At 40.7% G+C, this 25251-nt stretch overlaps 1 protein-coding gene across 6 annotated transcripts in view; it reads left to right on the top strand.

Moving 5' to 3' along the window:
- LOC149122776 (WW domain-containing adapter protein with coiled-coil-like) overlaps window positions 1–25251 on the top strand; it is a 51199-nt gene that overhangs the window by 3231 nt on the left and 22717 nt on the right. For 3 of the 6 annotated variants that reach the window (XM_089311815.1, XM_089311809.1, XM_089311810.1), the window contains exons 2-4: window positions 14619–14725; window positions 20236–20351; window positions 20910–21022. In XM_089311815.1, the coding sequence (XP_089167941.1) occupies window positions 14619–14725; window positions 20236–20351; window positions 20910–21022 (336 nt within the window). Of the gene's footprint in view, window positions 1–14618; window positions 14726–15434; window positions 15671–17591; window positions 17720–20235; window positions 20352–20909; window positions 21023–25251 lie in introns of those variants that run through there. The other 3 variants (XM_089311811.1, XM_089311813.1, XM_089311814.1) reach the window with 3 other exon arrangements.

Here is a 25251-nt window from a genome sequence, read left to right as displayed (position 1 = left end):
CTGCACCCGCATGGGAGACCAGGACGAAACACCTGGCTCCTGGCTTCGGATCAGCGCGGTGTGCTGGCCGCAGTGGCCATTGGGCGGGTGAAGCAATGGAAAAGGAAGACCTTTCTCTTTGTCTCTCTCTCTCTCACTGTTCACTCTGCCTGTCAAAAAAAAAAAAAAAAAGGTTATAGTTGGTAAATGCCTGTCTCCTTGGTGTTTTGTAGTGCTGCCTTTGGTGCCGTGGGTGTGCTGCAGAAAGGCCTTGTGGGTCACTGTTAGGAGCAGGAGGGAAAATACCAGTTTAAAAATTTTTTTAAAGATTTATTTGCAAGGCAAAGTTAGAAGGAAAGACAGAGAGAGGGATCTTCCATCTGCTGGTTCACTCCCCAAATGGCTCCTATAGTCAGAGCTGGACCAGGCCGAAGCCAGGAGCCTGGAACTCCATACAGGTCTCCTACGTGGATGGTAAAGGCCTATGTACTTGGGTCATCTTCTCAGATGCCTTCACAGAGAGCTGGATTGGAAGTAGAGGAGCTGGGACTTGAACTGGTTTTCATATGGGATGCTGGCATCACAGGTAGCAGACAGCCCACCCAACCCACTGTGCCACAATGTTGGTCCCCAATATTTGTTTTGGAAAGATTTCTTTTTCTTTTTTAGTTTATATTCTCCCATGACATGAAACAGTGAATGCCAGTTAAAAGAACAGTATTGCAAGGTGATGACCAACTGTAGCTCTCCAGAAATAGGTATTGGTCCTCATCCAGTTTAAGAAATTAAACATTACAGATAAGGTGTACCACTTTCTGTTGTATTTATTTTTTTTTTATTTTTATTTTTTTTTATCTTTTATTTAATGAATATAAATTTCCAAAGTATGACTCATGGGTTACAATGGCTTTCCCCCCCATACCGTCCCTCCCACCCACAACCCTCCCCTTTCCCACTCCCTCTCCCCTTCCATTCACATCAAGATTCATTTTCGATTATCTTAATATACAGAAGATCAGCTTAGTATACCTTAAGTAAGGATTTCAACAGTTTGTTCCCACACAGAAACATAAAGTGAAAAGTGATAGATGATTTTTTTTTTAAATCATGATGAAATCAGATCAGACCTATTGTCATGTTTAATCCCAGTGAGAGTCAAGTTGGGAATTGATAATTTCTTTCTTTTTTTTTTTTTTTTTTTTTAACAGAAGATCAGTTTAGTGTACATTAAGTAAAGATTTCAATCGTTTGCACCCCCATAGAAACACAAAGTGAAATATACTGTTTGAGTACTCGTTATAGCATTAAGCCTCAGTGTACAGCACATTAAGGACAGAGATCCTACATGAGGAGTAAGTGCACAGTGACTCCTGTTGTTGACTTTACAAATTGACACTCCTGTTTATGGCATCAATAATCTCCCTATGCACCAGTCATGAGTTTCCAAGGCTATGGAAGCCCCTTGAGTTCTCCGACTCTTATCTTGTTTAGACAAGGTCATAGTCAAAGTGGAGGTTCTCTCCTCCCTTCAGAGAAGGCACCTCCCTCTTTGAAGACCTGTTCTTTCCACTGGGATCTCACTCACAGAGATCTTTTTGCCAGAGTGCCTTGGCTTTCCATGCCTGAAATACTCTCATGGGCTTTTCAGCCAGATCCGAGTGCCTTTAGGGCTGATTCTGAGGCCAGAGTGCTATTTAGGACATCCGCCATTCTATGAGTCTGCTGAGTATCTCACTTCCCATGTTGGATCACTCTCCCCTTTATTTATTCTATCGGTTAGTAGAAGCAAGACCCCTACCTTACACCTTACACAAAAATCCACTCAACGTGGATTAAAGACCTAAATCTACGTCCTGACACCATTAAGTTATTAGAGAACATTGGAGAAACCCTTCAAGATATTGGCACAGGCAAAGAATTTCTGGAAAAGACCCGGGAGGCACAGACAGTCAAAGCCAAAATCAACTATTGGGATTGCATCAAATTGAGAAGTTTCTGTACTGCAAAAGAAACAGTCAGGAGAGTGAAGAGACAACCAACAGAATGGGAAAAAATATTTGCAAACTATGCAACAGATAAAGGGTTAATAACCAGAAACTACAAAGAGATCAAGAAACTCCACAAAAACAAAACCAACAACCCACTTAAGAGATGGGCCAAGGACTTCAATAGACATTTTTCAAAAGAGGAAATCCAAATGGCCAACAGACACATGAAAAAATGTTCAAGGTCACTAGCAATCAGGGAAATGCAAATCAAAACCACAATGAGGTTTCACCTCACCCCGGTTAGAATGGCTCACATACAGAAATCTACCAACAACAGATGCTGGCGAGGATGTGGGGAAAAAGGGACACTAACCCACTGTTGGTGGGAATGCAAACTGGTCAAGCCACTATGGAAATCAGTCTGGAGATTCCTCAGAAACCTGAATATAACCCTACCGTTCGACCCAGCCATCCCACTCCTTGGAATTTACCCAAAGGAGTTTAAATTGATAAAGAAAAAAGCGGTCTGCACCCTAATGTTTATTGCAGCACAATTCACAATAGCCAAGACCTGGAACCAACCTAAATGCCCATCAATGGTAGACTGGATAAAGAAATTATGGGATATGTATTCTTTAGAATACTATACCGCAGTAAGAAACAATGAAATCCAGTCATTTGCAACAAAATGGAGGAATCTGGAACACATCATGCTGAGTGAAGTAAGCCAGTCCCAAAGGGACAAATACCATATGTTCTCCCTGATCGGTGACAACTGACTGAACACCAAAAAGGAAACCTCCTGAAGTGAAATGGACACTATGGGAAATGGTGACTTGATCAGCATAGCCCTGACTGCCAATGGACAACTTAATATATTATCCCTCATAGTATTTTTTTTTGTCTGTTCTACTTAATATGACTGGTTTAATTCTGTAATTATCACACAGTTATTCTTAAGTGTTGAAAATTAACTGAAATGTGATCCCTGTTAAACATAAAAGTGGGAATAAGAGAGGGAAGAGTCTGTTGTATTTATTTTTTAAAAGATTTGAGAGGCAGAGGTAGAGCTCTTTGATCCGCTGGTTCACTCCCTAAATAGTAGCAATGGCCGATGCTGGACCGATTTGTAGCTAGGAGCCAGGAGCTTCCTCTGGGTCTTCCAAGTGGGTGCAGGGGCCCAAGGACTTGGGCCATCTTTTGCTGCTGTCCCAGGCACATTAGCAGGGAGCTGGATTGGAAGTGGAGCAGCCAGGACTTGAACTGGCACCCATATGGGATGCTGGCCCTGCAGGCAGTGGTGTAACGTGCTGTGCTACAGTGCTGGCCCTTTTGTATTACTTTCTTAACCTCATTGCCTTCTGATGCTTCCTTTCCCAGAATTGTCCTAATTTTGTTGTTTGTCACTCCTTTAAATTTGATATTTTGTTTTTACTTTGTACTTACTGAAAATTCGTTTTAACTGACTTGTCTTTGTTAAAGATTTAACCAAAAATGAAACATTTACCTTTAAATTTCTTTTAATGGTCTAAAACATTTTACGTTAGGAGGTGAGTATCAAGTTTAGTGGGATTTCATGGAGAGAAACAAGGTTTACTGAACTTTCTAAGTTTTTTTCTGGCTGAGATGGTAGAAGCAGTGTAGGTTCCTCAGGTTCTGGGTGGTGAGGGTAGGGGGCAGGGATGTGCTGTGCTGTGGACAGGCGAGATGAGTTAATAGCACAGCTTCTAGACGTTTTATTCTTAGTTCCTTAAGGGCAGTGGCAGTAATAGAAATTTTGATTTTTGTCAAATGGTTTGATCATTTGACATCATGGTCTTTGGTCAGGTTCTTAATGCATGTAATCCATTTGGAAAAATACAGTAATTAATGAGTAAATAGTTCCTGAATTTTTTTTGAAAAGTCAAGCTTTTAAAAAGTGTTAATATACCTTTGAGAGATAAGAAAGGTAGCAAAAAGTGGTGTTAACTTAGGCTTTTCATTCTGTGACATGGGGACAATATCCATATGCTGGTTGACTCCACAAGTGCTCACCAATGGCAGGACTGGGAAAATGTTGAACAGCAGCTTGGAATGTGCTCCAGGTTTTCCCCTTGGGTGGCAGGACCCCAGTAACCTCCTAGGAAGTTGGAGTTGGGAGTCGGGACTCATCGTGAAACACTCCAGTGTGGGATGCAGGGGTCTCATCTGGCAGGCTGTGGCTGACTCCCTATGCCTTTTTGAAAGAGGTTAAATAACTATACTGTAGCTGTCCTATAGCCAAATACTAGATGTTGTGTAACTGGTAGCACATTGATGCCCTTGTGATGCAGTGGAGATAATAATTAGGGCAAGGACTCTAGCCGCTGTTTCCCACTTGACTCTGGACTTGGGCTCATTGGAAAAAAGGAGTTCCTCGTTTTTGAATAGTAAAATAAGTATTTTGCTCACATTTCTTTTTTTTTTTCTTTTCTTTTTCTTTTTGACAGGCAGAGTAGACAGTGAGAGAGAGAGAGAGAGAGAGAGAGAGAGATCTTCCTTTTGCTGTTGGTTCCCCTCCAATGGCCACCATGGCCGGCGTGCTGCAGCCGGCGCATCGCACTGATCCGAAGCCAGGAGCCAGGTGCTTCTCCCGGTCTCCCATGCGGGTGCAGGGCCTAAGGACTTGGGCCATCCTCCACTGCACTCCTTGGCCAAAGCAGAGAGCTGGCCTGGAAGAGGGGCAACCAGGACAGAATCCGGCTCCCCAACCGGGACTAGAACCTGGTGTGCCGGCGCCGCTAGGCGGAGGATTAGCCTACTGAGCCACGGCGCCGGCTGCTCACATTTCTAAGATTTGTTTTGGTAGTAAATAATGTGTCTAAAATCTCATAATTTTTAGCTGATACAAGGGAAGCCAAAACTTGTAATTTATTTTATGATGGCTGTGTTTGAATAAAGAAATATATTTGGATTTGGGCACAAAGAATCTTATTATTCTTTTGGTGTTGCTCTTTTCAAGTAATTGGGTTCTCCTCCCTTTACTTGGGGTGCTTTACTAGTATGGAACCTAGTAATCATGTCTTAATTTTGGCTTATACCAAGGTTAATGGTGTAGGAGGTAGAACAAGTAGGATTTTGGAATAAAAGTAGAAAGTAGGAGAAGTGTAAATGTCCATTGCTTATTGGCTAAAGCAAAGCCCTTTATTGCCTAAAAACTTCCTTCTAAAAATATAAAATTTAATCCTTAAAATGATGAGTTGTGCAACACTGGTTAATTTGGGAATTTTGTACTTGGCATGTCCTGATGGAAACTTATCTCCAGTTTTTTAGTTCTTTATCTTTCTTCAAATTGATGGCAGTTTAATGACTGTAGCACTCAGTATCCTGTATCTTCAAGGAGAATCTGAGTAAATCCTTTGAACTAGAAGCTTGCTTTCTGGAATGACATCAAATCCAGAAGGAAAGAAGGAAAACTAAGGAAGAGCAGTGAAGAAGTGCCCTGTGAGGTTCATTGACATGAGCTGTCAGTGTTGTAACTAGGAGGCAAGGTGACTGGGAAAGGGTGGAGGCTGACTGAAGACAGGGAGATGGGATTCAGGGTAAGTCTAACTGCAGAGCTCTGGGAGTTAGGAGAGCTGGTAGGAGTTACTAAACATTAATGTGTGGTAAGGGGGTGGGGAGTGGTAGTGGGAACTGTGGCAGGACTCTGTGATGGGGGAAACAGGACAAAAACCACAGTGACACTCTTAGAGGCAGGGCTGCAGACAGAGCCACCACACTTGGGTTAAAATGGTAGCTGTTTGTTGTGCTAATTAAGTTTAAACAAAAAATTTTGTTGAATTTTGAGATTGTAGATTTCCCTGAAATTGTATAAACTAATGTAGAGAAATCCAATCTACCCTTTGTCCATTTAAGTTAATGTGACCACTGCAACAGTCACGACAGAGAACAGGTTCATCACAAGAATCTGCTTCCCAGCCATGGCCGTGATCTGTCTTCACTCTTCCTTAGTCTCAGCAACCACTGATCTGTTCTCAGTCTGTAATTCTGTCACTTCAAGAATGTTTATATTTGTGTCTGGGTGTGTGTGTATGATACTCAGCATTAACATTTTTTCAAACATTTATTTATTTGAAAAATATAGTTAGAGGAGAGACAGATCTTGTATCTGCTGGTTCACCCCTCAGTGGCCACAACAGCTAGGGCTGTGCCAGGCTAATGCCTGGAGTCAGGAGCTTCTTCTGGGTCCCTTACATGGGTACAGGGGCCTAGGGACTTGGGCCACCTTTTGCTGCTTTACCAGGTGCATTAGCAGGGGGCTGGATTGGAAGTGGAGCAGGAATGAAACTGATGCTGGCTCTGCAGGCTGCTGCTTAACCTGCTGTGTCACAGCACTGGCCCCAACCTTAACCTTTTGAGACTGACACTCTCAGGTGTAATTCTCTTGAGAACCCTCCAAGTTTCAGTAACTCATTTCTGTTTTATTGCTGTGTAGTATTCCATGGTATAACATACTGTAATTATTTAACAGTATGCCAGTGGAAGACATTTGTATTATTTCTGTTTTGGGGCTGTTAACCATACAAGTGCTAGAACATTTATTACAGCTTTTTGTGTGAAAACAGCTTTTCACTTCTCACTGATTAAATTCCCAAGATTGTATTTGTTGAATCACACAGTAGGCTGCACTTACATATTTAAGGGGATGGTGTTGTGGCGTAGTGAATAAAGTCACCACCTGTGACATTGGCATCCCATGTAAGTGCTGGTTCATGTCCTGGCTGTTCTACTCTTTTCTCTTTTTTTTTTTTTTTTGACAGGCAGAGTGGATAGTGGGAGAGAGAGAGAGAGAAAGGTCTTCCTTTGCCGTTGGTTCACCCTCCAATGGTCGCCGCAGCCAGTGCACCGCGCTGATCCAAAGCCAGGAGCCAGGTGCTTCTCCTGGTCTCCCATGAGGTTGCAGAGCCCAAGGACTTGGGCCATCCTCCACTGCACTCCGGGCCATAGCAGAGAGCTGGCCTGGAAGAGGGGCAACCGGGACAGAACCAGCGCCCCGACTGGGACTAGAACCTGTGGCACTGGCCTGCTCTACTTCTGATCCAGCTCCCTGCTAATGTCCTGGAAAAGCAGCAGAAGATGGTCCAAGTGTATGGGCCCCTGCTATCCACATGAGAGACCTGGATGAAGCTCCTGGCTTCAGCCTGGCCATTGTGGCCATCTAGGGAGTAGAACCAGTGGATTGAAGATCTCTCCCTATCTTTCCCACTTGCTTTTTGTAACTCTTTCAATAAAGAAGTCTTTTAAAAATAATATTTTTAAAAACTTCATTTTTTACAGAGAAAGAAATTATCTTCTGGCCCCTTTCCCAAATGCCTGCACCAGCCTGGGTGGGGCTGGGCTAAAGCTTGGAGCTGAGAACTCACTCTGGGTCTCCCACCTGAGTGGTAGGGATTTCATTCCTTGAGGCATCACCTGGTGCCTCCCAGAGTGTGTAGTAGAAGGAAGTTGAAATTAAGAGCTGGTCCAGGACTCAAACCTGGGTACTCTGATACAGGATATGGGCATCCTGAGTGGTGTAGCTTTTTAAAATTTATTTATTTGAAAGAGTTACAAAGAGAGGAGAGGCAGAGAGAGAGAGTTCTTCCATCCGCTGGTTCACTCCCCCATTGGCCACAACAGCTGGAGCTGTGATCTGAACCCAGGAGCCAGAAGCTTCTTCCGGGTCTCCCATGCAGGTGCAGGGCCCAAGGACTTTGAGCCATCTTCTTCTTTTTCAGGCAATAGCAGAGAACTGAATAGGAAGTAGAACAACCGGGTCTCGAACCGGCGCCCATATGGGATGCCGGCACTGCAGGCAGTGGTTTTACTTGCTATGCCACAGCGCTGTCCCCCCTCACCCCCCCCACCCCGCAGTGGTTTCTTAACTGCTTTGCCAAACATGAAATGTTTTAATGACAGAAGCACAGAAGTCTTCACTTTGTTGTCAAGGATCAAAATGTGTTATTAAAGATTATTATTGGCTGCCAGAACTTTCCCTCTCGGTTGTCTTCTCTGTAAACACATTCTTCTGTAAGCTGTTACACAAATACCTGAATTTTGTTAAGGAAATAGGTTTAATTACGGTGTGCTATTTGGATGTTTTAATATTTATGTTCGATGTTGAATGAAAAAATATAGATTTGCCTTTCTTTACATAAAATAACATAAGCAAGACTTTTTAGTATATATTGTAGAACAAATAAGATATTTGTTAAGTATATTTAGTTACTTTAAAATATGTATTTTCAGAATCTGACGTTTATAGCAGAGTTCCATACCTGTTAAACTGCCATTGTAAAAATAAAACCGATTTAGAGTAAATACATTACTGGATGCTGCTTAATCCGCCTCTGAGGCTTTAGAAGACTCAAGAAGTTGTAGTAGATGTTGTACTATAGTAGGCATGCAGTTCGTAAGCCTGACTGTCTTTCAGAATCACCTGAGAAGTTAAAACAAATCTGAAAAACTCCAGATTATTAAGTGTCAGAACAAAACCAAACTTCAGTTTCATTTGATAAATACTAAGTTTAGAAAACTAGAACTCCAGGAAAGTGTGATTCTGTTGGTGCCTTCCATCAACTTTGGCATGTAGTCAACACTCAATAAATTAAATGTTAAGTGTATGCAATGTGTGGGTGTTGGGTGTGGGGTGGTGGGAGTGCTTTTGACTGCTTTTATAAAATAAATGAAAAGCTTAAAGAGTCTAGTTAACATTTACTGTATACTTTCAGTTGCTTAGATAAAAGTAACAGGTGTCAAAATGGGAACTTGGATTACAAGAGTGGCTGTTGATCCAGATAACTAAGCAAACAAGTTTGGCTAGATTACATGCATACTGCCACTGATCAAAATACAACTACTCTATCTGCAGATTTGTATTTTTTTTTTTTTGGTATTTCTTGTGATTGGTAGCTCCCTCTTTCCTAAGTCATAAGTGCTTTAATCTTTGAATTATTTTGTATTTGAGAATGTCTTCCCTTTACCTTATTACTTAGGAATAGGACATACTGACGGGAAAGGTAATTGAGTACTACTCCTTTTCCTCTCTTCACATAGAAAGGACATTATTCCTTGTTCTCCAGCATACTTCTGCCTGGATGTTTTTAGAATTTTTGTATAAAATCCAGCAACTTCCCTAGGGTATAAGAATAAGTACAATTTTATTGGGTATTACTCTTTCCTGGTATATGCTGAGCTTCCTTCAGTGTGTAGATTCAGATCTTCTTGTATTTCAGGGAAGTTTTACTTTATTATACTCTTGAGATTCCTCTCTACTTTCTCTTTCAGGACATCTAGTTTTGTGTATGTTGGCCGCATCATTCATATGTAGCATCTTCTCTCCAAGAGCTTTCCTCTTTGTCTTTTTTGCTTATTTGCTTTGTGATACTTCTGTTTTCTGTCCCTTGTGGTTAATGTTTTATTACTTTTTAAAAAATATTTATTTATTTGAAAGGCAGAGTTTCAAAGAGACAGAAGCAAAGAGAGGTCTCCCATCTACTGGTTCACTCCCCAAATGGCAGTGGCCAGAGCTGGGCCTATCCGAAGCCAGGAGCAGCTGAGACTCGAACTGGTGCCCATGTGGGATGTCAGCACTGCAGGCAGTGGCTTCACCTACTATGCCATGGTGCCACCCCCCCACGTCTTATTACTTTTAATGTAATTTTTAATTTAATGTCATCTTTTAAATTCCCCTTATTCTAGCCACCCTCACACACTTTTTGTGTTGTCTTACCTTTTTGTTTCAGTTCATGCAGTCTGTGTTCTCTGAATTTGTTTAAAAAGTTCTTGAGTTCTTGAGATTCTTTCTTCACCTGTTTTGTGCTGTATACCCCCACTTGGGTGTGTGCCTGCTGTGTGTGGGAAGCTTCCTGGTGCTTGTCTAAGTGTCATTCACTTGGGTACATGTATGGTAGACTTAGAGTTGGGTGACTGGCGTGAATACTTTGTCTTCGATGATTTTTTTTATTTGACAGGCAGAGTGGACAGTGAGAGAGAGAGACAGAGAGAAAGGTCTTCCTTTTGCCGTTGGTTCACCCTCCAATGGCCACTGCAGCCGGCACGCTGTGGCCGGTGCATTGTGCTGGTCTGAAGCCAGGATCCAGGTGTTTCTCCTGGTCCCCCATGCAGGTGCAGGGCCCAAGCACTTGGGCCATCATTCACTGCACTCCCTGGCCACAGCAGAGAGCTGGTCTGGAGGAGGAGCAACCGGGACAGAATCCGGCACCCTGACCAGAACTAGAACCCGGTGTGCTGGTGCCGCACGTGAAGGATTAGCCTATTGAGCCACAGCGCTGGCCAGCCTTCGATGATTCTAATGTCTGTCCCCCGGACACTAGAGAAAGAGGTATGAAAAGCATGTACTTGGAAAAGAGAGTGATAAAGTGCAGAGGTTAGCCTTTCTTTAAACTTTGACTATATTCTAAATTCTCTTTCCATGGATCACATGTAGGGGTCCGGGCAAAGGTTTAAGTTCTCTAGCTTAGTGGGCCAAAAAGTCAATTTGATGGGGCAAGTGATCTTTCCTATCTTGGGTCTGGCTTAAGTGTTCAAAATATGTAGACTTGACAGGAATTGGAATTTAGTACTTTCCTGTACTTAGTATGGATCTTAATTTTTCTTGAAACCCTTGTCTGTGCCGTGACTTCTCCCTTGCTGGATTTGGTTCCTTTTTTTTTTTTTTTTTCAGTTCTTGATTTTGATAGATGCTATAGAGGGCAAAGAAAAGACGCACTTGTGCTGTCAGCTTTCTGTGAGTTTGCTTTTAATGTAGTTGCAGTGACAGTTGTTAAAATATTAATATCAGTTATTAAAATGTTCAAACATTTATCATTTCAGTGATTGAACTAAGGGCTTTTAAAGTCAATTTAGAAATAATCTCTTAAGACTACTTTATGTAATTCTTACTATCGAATTTTGCTAGTTTTATATAAAGAATTATGGGGCCGGCTTGTATATTTTGTCTTCCTTCGTGCCTTTGGATTTGGGACTGAAATTCTGAATTCAAGTTTTGTGTTCTGTTTTTCTTTGCTACTATCAAAAAATCACTTAGATTCTGCACTTTAATAAGAATATGAAACCTTTGCTTTTGTTTCTAAAACAAGTCCTTCATGGATTCTAATAAATTCACATGAGATTCAAAGAAAAAATGGGAGGTTTCAAAGGAGTGTTGTGTTGTAGCACTTCTCCAGGTACTGCTCTGGGAAATTGTCACTGCTGCCACGTTACTCTGCCCTCACGGTCAGGGGGAATAATCACTTTGCCCTTCCGTTTGTATAATCACATCAATTTGCTAGGTTGACTTCGAACCTTTACTAAAAAGTTCAGGTGTGGTACCTCAAAAATTGTTTTGCCAAATAGAAGTTGTAATTTTAATTCAAAAAGTTGGCCTGATTTTTCATTTAGCTTAGTATTGTCATGTCATTCAGGGGACTATCTGCCTTTCCTGCTGGCTGGAGTCTGAAGATCTGCTGCCTGCCTACCTTACACCATGCTTCCTATAAAACAACTGCCTAGATTTGGATTCTCATAAGAATGTTAGTTTATTCTAGTTTTACCAAAATACCTTCATCTTTTTTTTCTTTGAGTTGAATTACATTTAACCCGCTGCACCACAGTGCCAACCCCAGGTTTTCATTGATTAAGACTAACCACTAAAATAGAGTGAATTCCTAGATTTTAACCACATGAGAAATCAGTAGACCTCATGTATAATATATTATATGTGCATAATCATCCTGTCACTTGTGTTTTTGAGTTTTTTTTTTAAAGATTCATTTATTCATTTGAAAGGTAGAGTTACAAATAGAGGTGGAAGCAGGGTGTGTGTGTGTGTGTGTGTGTTTTCCGTCCGCTGTTTCACTCCACGAATGGTCACAATGGCCAGAGCTAGGCCCATGAGGAGCCAGGAGCTTCTCCTGGCTTTCCCACACAGGTGCAGTGGCCCGAGGACTTGGGCCATCTTCTATTGCTTTCCCAGGCCATAGTAGAGAGCTGGATCAAAAATGGAGCAGCCAGGACTCAAACTGTTGTCCATGTGGGATGCTCGTGCTGCAGGAAGTGACTGTACCTGCTATGCCACAGTGCTGGCCCCATTGGAGCTACTTAATGGGGTTCATGTCATTCAATAAAATTGGCTTTTTCTTATTGTCAGCATACTGAAATTTATCTCATTGCTTTGAGTTGTGCATAAATTCATCTTCTAGTGGTCATATTACTAGTTTTTTCTTATCTGTAATTTAGCTGTGAATCTGTAAAATATTTTTTATGCCTGAAAAGTAGAAATTGTATCATAGGTCTAAGATTTTCTTTAAAAATTGGGTTATTTTTCTTTGTTGTCATTTGAGGGTCCTAAGCCTACCCCCAGGTTTAGTGATTCTCAAAGACTCGGTCTGAGGTGGTGTATATAGTCACTGTCACAGATGTGATTTAACTGCTACGAATGAGGGTGCAAAACAAAAGGGATGAGACAAAGTGGAAGAATCAGGGTGCAGCACTCCCCTCCCCATCCCTCCCTCCCCCCCGCTGGACTGAAACAACTGTGTCTGACTTGATTCTTCATCAAACAAATAATGACAACTCTTATGAAATGCTGTATACGGAAAATCTCATTAGAGTGAGTGCCCAAGATTTGGATTTGGCCACTTAGATAAGTATACTCTGCTTAACATGTACCACAATTCCAAATGTAGAATTGGATATCAGGTGTTCAGCCAGCATAGGAACAGCGAGCAGTTAGAGATCTGAGAACTCTTCTGAAATTCCACGCCTGCTGAGGCCACGCCACACAAGCCGGCCTTGGTAAGGTAGCAGTGTGAGGTCTGCTCTGTTAGCTTTCTGGTGCACTGAACTTATTTTTGACTGATGGTACATATCAAAAAATCAGTTAACTTTAGAGGCAATGAGAGAAGCGGCAGCCACCTGCTGGTTTACTTCCCTAAATGTTTGCGGTTGCTGGAGCTGAGCCACAAAAGAGCTGGGAACCCAGTTCCAGTCCTTCATGTAGGTGCCAGGGACCCAGTCTTGTACTCTGTGCATTAGCTGGAAGCTGGACTCAAACAGCTAGGACTGAAACCCAGGCACTTGACTCTGAGATGATTACATTCCAACTGACTTCTTAACCACTGAGCCTTAACTGATTTCTTCTTGATCGTGTTCATTCTTACTGGCATTTATTGAAGGATCTACTTATTTCCTGTTGTATTAAAGGTATTACTTTTTTATAAAGTAAGTTAATACGATCTAACAAGATAAGTAGAAGAAACATCGGGTATCTCCTAGCATCAAGCTTCTTGGGGACTTTATTTTTTGTAATATTTGCATTACCTGTTAAGTAACCATGTTAATGACATCAGTAGGCTTTTGGGTCTTGGAGTCTGCATATAGCTTCCCTTGCAGTCTTTTTTGACAGAGTTAGACAGAAAGGTCTTCCATTGGTTCACTCCCCAAATGGCTGCTATGGCCAGTGCTGTGCTGATCCAAAGCCAGGAGCCAGGTGCTTCTTCCTGGTCTCCCATGCGGGTGCAGGGCCCAAGCACTTGGACCATCCTCCACTGTCTTCCCAGGCCACAGCAGAGAGCTGGCATGGAAGAGAAGCAGCCGGGACTAGAACCCAGTGCCCATATGGGATGCTGGCGCCACAGGTGGAGGATTAACCAAGTGAGCCATGGCGCCGGACCCTCCCTTGCAGTCTTAAACCTTGACCATTGTTATCCTATTATTTCATCCACGAATGTTTATTGTATGCATGCCAAAGTCAGTCTAATACCATTGATGTCTAATGGAAAAATACTTCCAAATTCACAACTGTGTGCTACTTTCTCTTGGATTCCTAGTTTTACAGAGATCTGTTGACCATTTCCACTTGGATAATCTGAAACTTTTATAGTCATAATCTCTTAAGTATACATTCCCTCTTACCGTTTAGTTTTTCCTGTTAATTGAAATAATTCATACTAATTTCTGGTCTTACCTGGTTCTGACTGCTAATTCCTAAATGACTAGACCATTTAAGTTACTCTGCTGCTTTCAGTTTTGTTTATAAGTGTAACCAACCCCCATACCATTGCCAGCTTTTCTTCCTTCTTTCCTTTCTTTCCAAGTACCAGTTGAATTGTTGCTGAAGGTCCCTAGGTATGTGGAGTGAAATTGAAATACTAACATTAGGCTTTGTAGGGAACCTTTTTATATCATTAACCAAAGTATTTTTGCAAGATTGGACTTCGAGACTTTTCTTTGTGAACCTTTTTGAAAGCTTGATGCTGTTTCAGTGAAAAATTGACTATTAAAAAGTGAGGTGCAGAAACTGAAGAGATGGAAGTATATAGTTGGAAAACATACTGCTAGTAGTGACTTTCAGTATTGGGTCATTGGGGCTTTTATACTCTGTGCATTGTTTTTTCAGTGAAACTTCTCTTTAAAAAGTTTTTCTAGAAATTACACAAGACTTTGTATCCTGCTCATCTAATTAAACTTCGTTGTTCCACACGTTATCAGCTATGTAGTATAATAAGCTGCATCTATAGTAGACTCAGATTTTTTGTGTATTATAAAACTGTATTCCTGATACTGAAGTGTAATAATGGTCTGTAGTATGATAAAAATCAGATGGAATACAATTTACCTGTAATTCACTTTCCTCTTTATTTTTTAAAGGGACCAGTTACTCTCCACAAGAAAATTCACACAACCACAGTGCTCTTCATAGTTCAAATTCACATTCTTCTAATCCAAGCAATAATCCAAGTAAAACTTCAGATGCAGTAAGTATTAATACACACGCCCAATTTTATCTTTTGGAATTCATTACAAAAATCTGATGGCAAAGCTCCTTATATCCAGTCTTTTCTTATGTTCTAACCAAAATTGATGTTTTCTTAATGTATTTATTTGCAACAATAATAACACTCTTTTAAAGTAGTGAGTAAACTTTACAGGTGTTAGTAGAATTGAGGACAGTCAGGAAATACCATCTTGGCATTACCTTAAGCAGAGTTTTGTCTTTGCAATATGTGAGTTGTAAAGAACTTCAGATGAAACTTCCATGGTTAAAGTGTTTTAAGAAAAAAAAAATAATAAAGTGTTTTAAGACTGAAGTAACTGCTACTCAGTTTGGATTTTTCTATTCAGTGTCCAGATTAAACACAGATTTCTAATGTATTCATTTAACCAGAAATAATTTAAAATTTCATTTTATTAGGTATATGCTAGAATGTAAGCCTACAGAATCAAGATAATGTGACCCATCTAATTTTAAGAAATGTTTAATACAAAAGCTTGTTTATTTGAAACGCAGAGTTACAGAAAGGGGTGGAGAGATCTTCCATCCACTGATTCACTCCCCTAAATGGCTGTCACAGCTGAGGCTGGGCAAGGCTGAAACCAAGAGCCTGGGATTCCACCCAGGTTTCCTTCGTGGGTGGTGGGGTCCCAAGTACTTGCGAGGTATCTTCCACTGCTTTCCCACCTGCTTTATTAGGAATCGGGATCAGAAAAGGAACAGTGGGGACTCTAACTGGCACTCGTATAGGATGCTGACGCTGCAAGCGGTGACTTAAACCGCTGAGCCACAACACTGGGAAGTACCACATTTCAAGGAACTTTTAGACTTGGGGAGATAGAAAAGTAAAAAACACAGTGTTTGTTAAAGTTGCTCTGGAGGGCACTCAGGATAAAGAGCCACAGCTTAGATGAAGAAGATAGAAACTGTAAGTAACGCTTCTTAACAGGTTTAAATATGGCTTAGCCAGTAGAATAGGTGGAACATTGTGTAGCATACAGAGGAATAAGAATAACATGGAACTATGAGATGGCACGGCATGTTTGAAGAACTGGGAGGATTTGATGCTGTGGAAAAATGGCAGGAGCCTAAGATTAGGGATAAGTGTATTTTAGATGGTAAAATGTCTGTCTTGGCAAGGAATACAAATTATGTACAAAGGCAGTAGAAAGTTATTGAAGGATCTAATCAGTAAAGCAGTATCATAATTATAATCAGAAAGTCATCTGAGGTAGCAATGTGGGAAGGTATAGGAAAGAAGCAACAATTAGACAGAAAATCATCGAAGGTGCAGGTTTTGCTTGGGTGTTTGAGTGATTTTTATACCTTAATTGGCATGGCAAGACCTTTCAGGTTTTTTCTCTTACTGAAGTAGTGTGGATAGGAAAAAAGGATATTAAGGTACACATAAATCTAGAATAGTTTTGAGTGTTAGTCTGGGGTCAGTTAGGAAAAATAATTAAGTAGGGTGTTTTAACACAGAACTTAATATACTGGTAAGCAGATATGATAGGTATTAAAAGTTGGGAGGGGGGATAAAAGAGGAGGAAACCAAGAGGGCTGTGGTACAATAGCAGGAAGTTTAGATTTTCGGAACCTGATGGTGAGGAGGCACACACAGAGCTGGAGACAGTGCCTCTGACGCTAGTTCATGTGGTGGACTGCACTGGTGAGCTGGAGACCAGAACCCACCGTGGCTTCATCTTCTGGTGTTTCTGGGAGGAAGTGATTTGCATTGTTCCAGCACTTGGACTAACATCAGATTTGCAGAGCAGACTTGAGATGGGATTGAAGCTGAGGGACTTTGGCAGGTGCTACCAGCAAACCATGTGAATCTTCTTTATTCATGGAAAAGTCTGTTAATTTACATAAATAAAGGATTGATTGATTGGTTTGAAAGAGGGAGACAGATTTTCACCTGCTGGTTCACTACCCTAGATTGCTGCAGCAGCAGCTGGTGCTGAACCAAACCAAAATCAGGAGCCATTTTTTTTCTGGAAAAACTGAAAGCTGTTGTTTATGTGATCTGCCATCAACAGTTATCATATTAGAAATTAAAACTGAGCAGGTGCTGTGGCATACAAGGCTAAGCCTCTGCCTGCAATGTTGACATCCCATATGGGCACCCGTTCGTGTCCCGGCTGCTCCTCTCCCAGTCCAGCTCTCTGCTGTGGCCTGGGATAGCAGTAGAAGATGGCCCAAGTGCTTGGTCCCCTGCACCCAAGAGACCTGGGAGAAGCTCCTGGCTTCCATCTGGGAATGAACCAGCAGATGGAAGACCTTTCTGTCTCTCCCTATCTATCTGTAACTCTACCTCTTTTTAAAAAAATTAAAACTGAGCGATAGTTGATCTGACTTAAGATGCTGATCAGAATGCCTGTATCACATATTGGGAACTTTTCCCTCCCCCTAGCATTAGATTACGATAGGAACATGTAGTTTCCTGCTAACTCCCATGGGTTCAAGTCTTGGCTCCACTCTACATTGAAGCTTCCCACTGCTGCATGCTCTGAAGGTATCAGTCGATGGCTCGAATGGTTGGTCTCCTGCCACCCTGCATGGGAGATTTAAGTGGAGTTCCCATCTGCTGCAGGCCTTTGTGGAATGAACCAGCTGCTTGGCGCATGCTCTGTGTCCCATCAGAGTAAAATCTTTAAAACCATAAACTCAAGAGATTAAAATCATTTACTTAAAATGGCAATCAGAAAACTGTTAGACATTGATATGGGCGTATCTGTATGAACAAATTTTAGAACAAAAAGACATCAAGCTTCTCTTTAGTGTCTGACTTAGTAGATGACATTTAGAATTTCCTATCTGCTTCTGTATCCAATCTTTTGTGAAAACAGATGTCCTGGACAGCTGTTAATAAACTCCCTGTATGCTTGTGGTACATGAAGAGACAAAGTCATCTTGGTCTTCTGTGAAAACAGTCTCGATCTGTGAACGGCCCTCCAAGTTCCCTAAGGATTCTTGGGTAACACTCTGAACTTACTTAGCACCTGTGCTGGCAATCATCTCAAGCCTAATTTAGAATACTTGAAATGGCTATAGTCCTTGTGTTTGATTTTCAATTTGATTCCTTTAGTAAAAAAAAAAATTGACATCTGTTGCACATTAGTATCTTAAAAATTATTCCATTACTTGATTTTCTTTCCTAACTCCTTGAGGATGGAAGTTGGGAGAAGATAGGCAGAAGTTACTGGTATTTGGCTGTAATGCTATACCTTGGAACATGCTTTAAGACATTAGCACGTGCTGACTTAAGATTTGATGGGCAAATCCACCTAGTGTCACAGTCCAGGGTTCTGCAGGCTCTGGTCTGTCAGTTAGTAACTGTCAGGAGGTTGCAGCAGAATCTTAAGGAGATTCCTGGTGAGAGAGGCACGAGTGTGTGCTTGTGTGTGTGTGTGTGTGTGTGTGTGTGTTGTGGTGCTAACTCTATCTCCCCTAGGAAAGGTGCAGGGCTGCGCTTGGGCAGTTTGCAGAGCGCTGCTCTAGATCACGCTGTTCTCCCCCTCTGCTAGCCATATCTTCTGTCTGCTAGCTTCAGATCCCACTTTCCACCCCTTTGGCCCATCTGGGAACCCCATGTAACCAAGCAGAGCAAATCTGTTGACAACATCTATAAGAGGAGGGTGATTTTGTGTAATTTACCTACAGGGAGAAGTGAGTGATGGAGAACTTTATGAATTCGGCATCTGTGACTGGCCTGCTAACATTGTCATAGCTTATTTCTAGCTGCTCATGATTGAAGATTAACTCCCCACTGCTTTTAGAGACTTGGAAGCACAGGGCTGAAGTCCAATATTTTCCTTATTTTGAGATGTAAACTGCAGAATATAAACTTATGGCAGAGTCTGCAGCATTTCTCCAACTGTTCTCAAAATTTTTAAAGCATTTCCAGAATTGATGTCTATTTAATGGAAATAATTAGCATTCAGAAACCAGAATTTTGATCCTTTTATATACCACTAATTAGTTTTCTGACCTATGCACAACTCATTAAGTTCTCTCAGCATGTTTCCTAACTGGTAATATTAAACTGGGTAGGGCAAGGCATTGAGTAGAAGTTGATTTCTCAAGCTTCAAAATTGTGCCACTGAGTGGGCGTGTAGCTTGGCAGCCACATTGCTGCATCCCATGTACAAAGTCCAAGGGTTTAACACCTGCCTCTGGCTCCTGACTTTTTCATGCGGATACAGACTTGGGAAGCAACGGTGATAGCTCAAGTTGGTGAGATCCTGCTGCCCATGTGGGAGACCTGGATTAAGTTCACAGCTTTGTCCTTGGGCAGAGCTCATGCAGGCATTTGAGAAGTGAACCAGCAGATGGACAAAATCTGTCTCTTTCAGTCTCTATGACTCTCAAACAAGTAAAAATTTCAAAATAAATAAAACTGTGTCATTATACACTTTGGCAAACCCAGAAGGTTAGGCTACCATAGTATAACATTATTCATTTTAATCTCATACCTCTTAGAAAAAATAGTTAAGGTTGGGGCTCACATAGTGAGTAAAGCCACCACCTGTAGTGCTGGCATCCCATATGGGCACTGGTTCTGATCCAGCTCTCTGCTGTGGCCTGGAAAAGCAGTAGAAGGTGGCCCAAGTCCTTGGGCCCCTGCACCTGCATGGGCACCCAGGAAGAAGCTCCTGGCTTTTGCATTCAGATTGGTGCAGCTCCGGCCATTGTGGCCATCTGGGAAGTGAACCAGAGAATGGAAGACCTCTGTCTCCTCTCTCTCTCTGCCTCTGCCTCTCTGTAACTCTGCCTTTCAAATAAATATTTTAAAAAAATAGTTAAGGCTCTCAACTAGAAGAATATTTGACATTTTACTGCATTTCCTGTGCTCAGTGCAGACACTTAGCTTAGACTTCTCAGATTTTTCTACCGTCATTGTGATTGTTACATTTCCTCTAAGATACCTGCAAGAGACTATATGTGAGCATATCCGGAAGACCAGCTCTGGTTGTGGGAAAATGAGTGATACTGCTGGTCATGATTACATGAGACCAGGGGGTCTTACTTAATGCTTGACTCATCTCATGGATTTTACAAAGAACTTTCAGCTGACTTTTTGTCTATATTTTTTAAATGTTGGTTCCCTTTTCCACTGTGTTGCAGTACCTACAGGCAGACTGTTCTCTGTTGTACTGTGTGTGACCACTAGCGTGCTGCAGTTAGAACTGAGGGTCTCATGCTTTATTAGTCACTTGGCAGTGATTTCTCCTCCTCGTCACCATGCTGTCGTATTTCAGCCATGGTGATTGAGGGCTTCTGTGTTTTTCCTTTTTTGATTTTTTTAAGGTTTTCTGTGATTTATGAAGATTTCCAGTCTACTGTTATATGTACTCAGATAATTAGCAGTACAGAGTAAGGCGCTTTGGTCTCATATGTATGCTTTTGTTTCCGTGTATATGCTTTGGAAATCATTGATGCTATCAGGTTATTAAGTAATAATATTTTCTCATGTTTAAAATTATCTTTAAGCCTTATGATTCTGCAGATGACTGGTCTGAGCATATTAGCTCTTCTGGGAAAAAATACTACTACAACTGTCGAACAGAAGTTTCACAATGGGAAAAACCAAAAGAGTGGCTTGAAAGGTATTTGCTTTTAATCTAGTTGAGCTATATTTACCATTCTTGATTCTACAAGTTAATATTTTATGGTGTTATGCATTTGAATTTTAGATTCTTTATTGAGACATCATCACTCCCTCTTTTAATTGCAGTTGTTGACCTGTTTACTGTGTTTTCTATAATTTGTCTTAACATGTAGGAGAGCAGCTGCCCATAAGGTTCTTATGAGCAGTTAGTATATTTAATAAAATGCTTACATTATTAATCTCCATTTGTGCATTTCTGTTATAATTTATAATACAAGTTTGTAGAGCTTATGGGACAATCATGCTCATGTCTTTTACATATGTAGAATTAATACTGTGAAGTTGTCTGTGGCATTAGTGGTTTAAATAATTGGTATACTTTTGCCATCACGAAGAAACATTAGTGTTCTGTGTGCTTACCTCCATACCAGATAAATTATAGACCATATTCAGTTCTTTGATTTTGTATATACTGTTTGAATATTTGGCAGGAGCTATTATGGGTACCCATGTCCTTGATGTGATTTTTATGAGCTTATATATTTTCTATTTTTAGAGAACAGAGACAAAAAGAAGCAAACAAGATGGCAGTTAATAGCTTCCCGAAAGATAGAGATTACAGAAGAGAGGTGATGCAGGCGACAGCCACTAGTGGGTTTGCCAGTGGAAGTAAGTATTAATTTTGTCTCTAACCACTGTAATGTTGGATTATTCCTGTCATTCATACATCACAAATCTGTGCATCGCTATGCATTAATTAAAGTAAATAGAACCAGCACTCTGCTTAGTCTTTCCTACCCAGCCTCCCCCAGCTTGTGTCTTGAGAAGTGAAGGGTACACAGTAGAATAGGACATGTGTGCCTATCTCACCACCCATAGTGGCTACAATGTGATCAGGATGGTAGCTGACAAAATCTTATGTTTGGGATTGGCTTTTCTATCCAGATACAAAACTGAGTGGATTTCAATCCAGTAATTGAATCATGGGTACAGGCATAGTGACATAATGACTGTTATCAATGAGAGACTTGTTTGTTTGGATGTAGATAGTTTAACTCAGGATTTTTTACTTACAGTGGCCTAAATGTATACCCATACAATAATTTTTGTTTCACTTCCAGTACAGTTAATAAATTGCATGAGACAGTGCTTTATTATAAAATAGGCTTTGTGCTAGATGGTGCTCTTCTGTCCCCTCCCTGCCCCCTGCTCTAGGCCATAGGGCACTTTTAAGTGTTATGAGCATGCTTGAGGTGGGCTAGGCAAAGCTGTGATTTTTGGTAGGTTGGGTGTTATTAAATGCATTTTCAATTTAATGATCTTTTCAACTTAACAGGTTTGTCAGGGTGTAACCCCTTTGTAAGTGGAAAATGTGTGCATTTCTCCCTGATCGTAGGTCTGTCTGACATCTCTGTGTGGAGCATGTACAAAAGTAATAAAAATGCTTCCTAAAAAACTTTTATAGAGCCCTTTGTTCTAAGGCACTCGTCTATAAACCAAATTGCAGGCATGTCCTACTGTTCTTTTGAAAGCAAATTTATTGCAAATAAATAGAATGGTTTTTAGCAAACATTATACATTTGTTTTTTGATTTGTTTTCTAAATTTGAAGTTTCACTTGCAGATATTCTATTCCCAGTGTTGTCTTCTGCCCAGAATGAAATTTAAATTTCATGTAGAATTCTTGGGTTCTTTACTGAGCTTTGGGTTTGAAAAGAATTTAAAAATGATGGGTTCTGGAAATTCTTAGACTTGAGCATTTGAATCCTGCTTCTGTAACTTAACAAAAACTAGGGGTGTTTTTTTTAACTTTTATTTAATGAATATAAATTTCCAAAGTACGGCTTATGGATTACAATGGCTTCCCCCCCATAACGTCCCTCCCACCCGCAACCCTCCCTTTTCCCACTTCCTATCCCCTTCAATTCACATCAAGATTCATTTTCGATTCTCTTTATATACAGAAGATCAGTTTAGCATACATTAAGTAAAGATTTCAACAGTTTGCTCCCACACAGAAACATAAAGTGAAAACTAATAGATGATTTTTTAAATAATGATGAAACCAGATCAGACCTATTGTCATGTTTAATCCCAGTGAGAGTCAAGTTGGGAATTGATAATTTCTTTTTTTTTTTTTACAGAAGATCAGTTTAGTATACATTAAGTAAAGCTTTCAACAGTTTGCACCCCCATAGAAACACAAAGTGAAATATACTGTTTGAGTACTTGTTACAGCATTAAATCTCAATGTACAGCACATTAAGGACAGAGATGCTACATGAGGAGTAAGTGCACAGTGACTCCTGTTGTTGACTTTACAAATTGACACTCCTGTTTATGGCATCAGTAATCTCCCTATGCTCCAGTCATGAGTTTCCAAGGCTATGGAAGCCTTTTGAGTTCACCGACTCTTATCTTATTTAGACAAGGTCATAGTCAAAGTGGAGGTTCTCTCCTCCCTTCAGAGAAAGGTACCTCCTTCTTTGAAGACTTGTTCTTTCCACTGGGATCTCACTCACAGAGATCTTTCATTTAGGTTTTTTTTTTTTTCCAGAGTGTCTTGGCTTTCCATGCCTGAAATACTCTCATGGGCTTTTCAGCCAGATCCAAATGCCTTTAGGGCTGATTCTGAGGCCAGAGTGCTGTTTAGGACATCCGCCATTCTATGAGTCTGCTGTGTATCTCGCTTCCCATGTTGGATCACTCTCCCCTTTATGTATTCTATCGGTTAGTATTAGCAGGTATTAGACTTGTTTATGTGCTCCTTTGACTCTTAGTCCTTTCATTATGATCAATTGTGAACTGAAATTGATCACTTGGACTAGTGAGATGGCATTGGTACATGCCACCTTGATGGGATTGAATTGGAATCCCCTGGTATGTTTCTAACTCTACCATTTGGGGCAAGTCAGCCTGAGCATGTCCCAAATTGTACATCTCTTCCCTCTCTCATTCCCACTCTTATGTTTAACAGGGATCACATTTCAGTTAAATTTTAACACTTAAGAATAACTGTGTATTAATTACAGAATTAAACCAGTCACATTAAGTAGAACAGACAAAAAAAAAAAACTACTAAGAGGGATAATGTATTAAGTTGTTCATAAATAGTCAGGGCTATGCTGATCAAGTCACCGTTTCTCATAGTGTCGATTTCACTTCAACAGGTTTCCTTTTTGGTGTTCAGTCAGTTGTCACCGATCAGGGAGAACATATGGTATTTGTCCCTTTGGGACTGGCTTATTTCACTCAGCAGGATGTGTTCCAGATTCCTCAATTTGTTGCTAATGACTGGATTTCGTTGTTTCTTACTGCGGTATAGTATTCTGAAGAGTACATATCCCATAATTTCTTTATCCAGTCTACCGTTGATGGGCATTTAGGTTGGTTCCAGGTCTTGGCTATTGTGAATTGCGCTGCAATAAACATTAATGTGCAGACTGCTTTTTTGTTTGCCAATTTAAATTCCTTTGGGTAAATTCCAAGGCGTGGGATGGCTGAGTCGAACAGTAGAGTTATCTTCAGGTTTCTGAGGAATCTGCAGACTGACTTCCATAGTGGCTTGATCAGTTTGCATTCCCACCAACAGTGGGTTAGTGTCCCTTTTTCCTCACATCTTCGCCAGCATCTGTTGTTGGTAGATTTCTGTATGTGAGCCATTCTAACCGGGGTGAGGTGAAACCTCATTGTGGTTTTGATTTGCATTTCCGTGATTGCTAGTGATCTTGAACATTTTTTCATGTGCCTGTTGGCCATTTGGATTTCCTCTTTTGAAAAATGTCTATTGAGGTCCTTGGCCCATCTCTTAAGTGGGTTGTTTGTTTTGTTGTTGTGGAGTTTCTTGATCTCTTTGTAGATTCTGGTTATTAACCCTTTATCTGTTGCATAGTTTGCAAATATTTTTTCCCATTGTGTCGGTTGTCTCTTCACTCTCCTGACTGTTTCTTTTGCAGTACAGAAACTTCTCAATTTGATGCAATCCCAATAGTTGATTTTGGCTTTGACTGCCTGTGCCTCCCGGGTCTTTTCTAGAAACTCTTTGCCTGTGCCACTATCTTGAAAGGTTTCTCCAATGTTCTCTAATAAGTTGATGGTGTCAGGTCATAGATTTAGGTCTTTAATCCATGTTGAGTGGATTTTTGTGTAAGGTGTAAGGTCTTGCTTCAAGCTTCTGCACGTGGAAATCCAATTTTCCCAGCACCATTTATTGAATAGACTGTCCTTGCTCCAGGAATTGGTTTTAGATCCTTGATCAAATATAAGTTGGCTGTAGATGTTTGGGTTGATTTCTGGTGTTTCAATTCTGTTCCATTGGTCTATCCATCTGTTCTGTTTCTGTAGCAGTACCATGCTGTTTTGATTACAACTGCCCTGTAGTATGTCCTGAAATCTGGTATTGAGATGCCTCCGGCTTTGTTTTTGTTGTACAGGATTGCTTTAGCTATTCGAGGTCTCTTGTGCCTCCATATGAATTTCAGCATCATTTTTTCTAGATCTGAGAAGAAGGTCTTCGGTATCCTGATTGGGATTGCATTGAATCTATAAATTGCTTTTGGGAGAATGGACATTTTGATGATGTTGATTCTTCCAATCCATGAGCATGGAAGATTTTTCCATTTTTTGGTATCCTCTTCTATTTCTTTAAGATTTTGTAATTCTCATCGTAGAGATCTTTAACGTCCTTGGTTAAGTTGATTCCAAGGTATTTGATTGTTTTTGTAGCTATTGTGAATGGGATTGATCTTAGCAGTTCTTTCTCAGCCGTGGCATTGCTTGTGTATACAAAGGCTGTTGATTTTTGTGCGTTGATTTTATATCCTGCCACTTTGCCAAACTCCTCTATGAGTTCCAATAGTCTCTTAGTAGAGTTCTTTGGATCCTCTAAGTAAAGAATCA

This window comes from Oryctolagus cuniculus, chromosome 13 (assembly GCF_051225735.1).
Source record: "Oryctolagus cuniculus isolate XC-2025 breed Fujian yellow rabbit chromosome 13, ASM5122573v1, whole genome shotgun sequence".
NCBI classification, from domain to species: Eukaryota; Metazoa; Chordata; class Mammalia; order Lagomorpha; family Leporidae; genus Oryctolagus; species Oryctolagus cuniculus.
The sequence above is the reverse complement of the archived record's forward strand: the minus strand, read 5'-3'. Positions and strand labels throughout refer to the sequence as shown.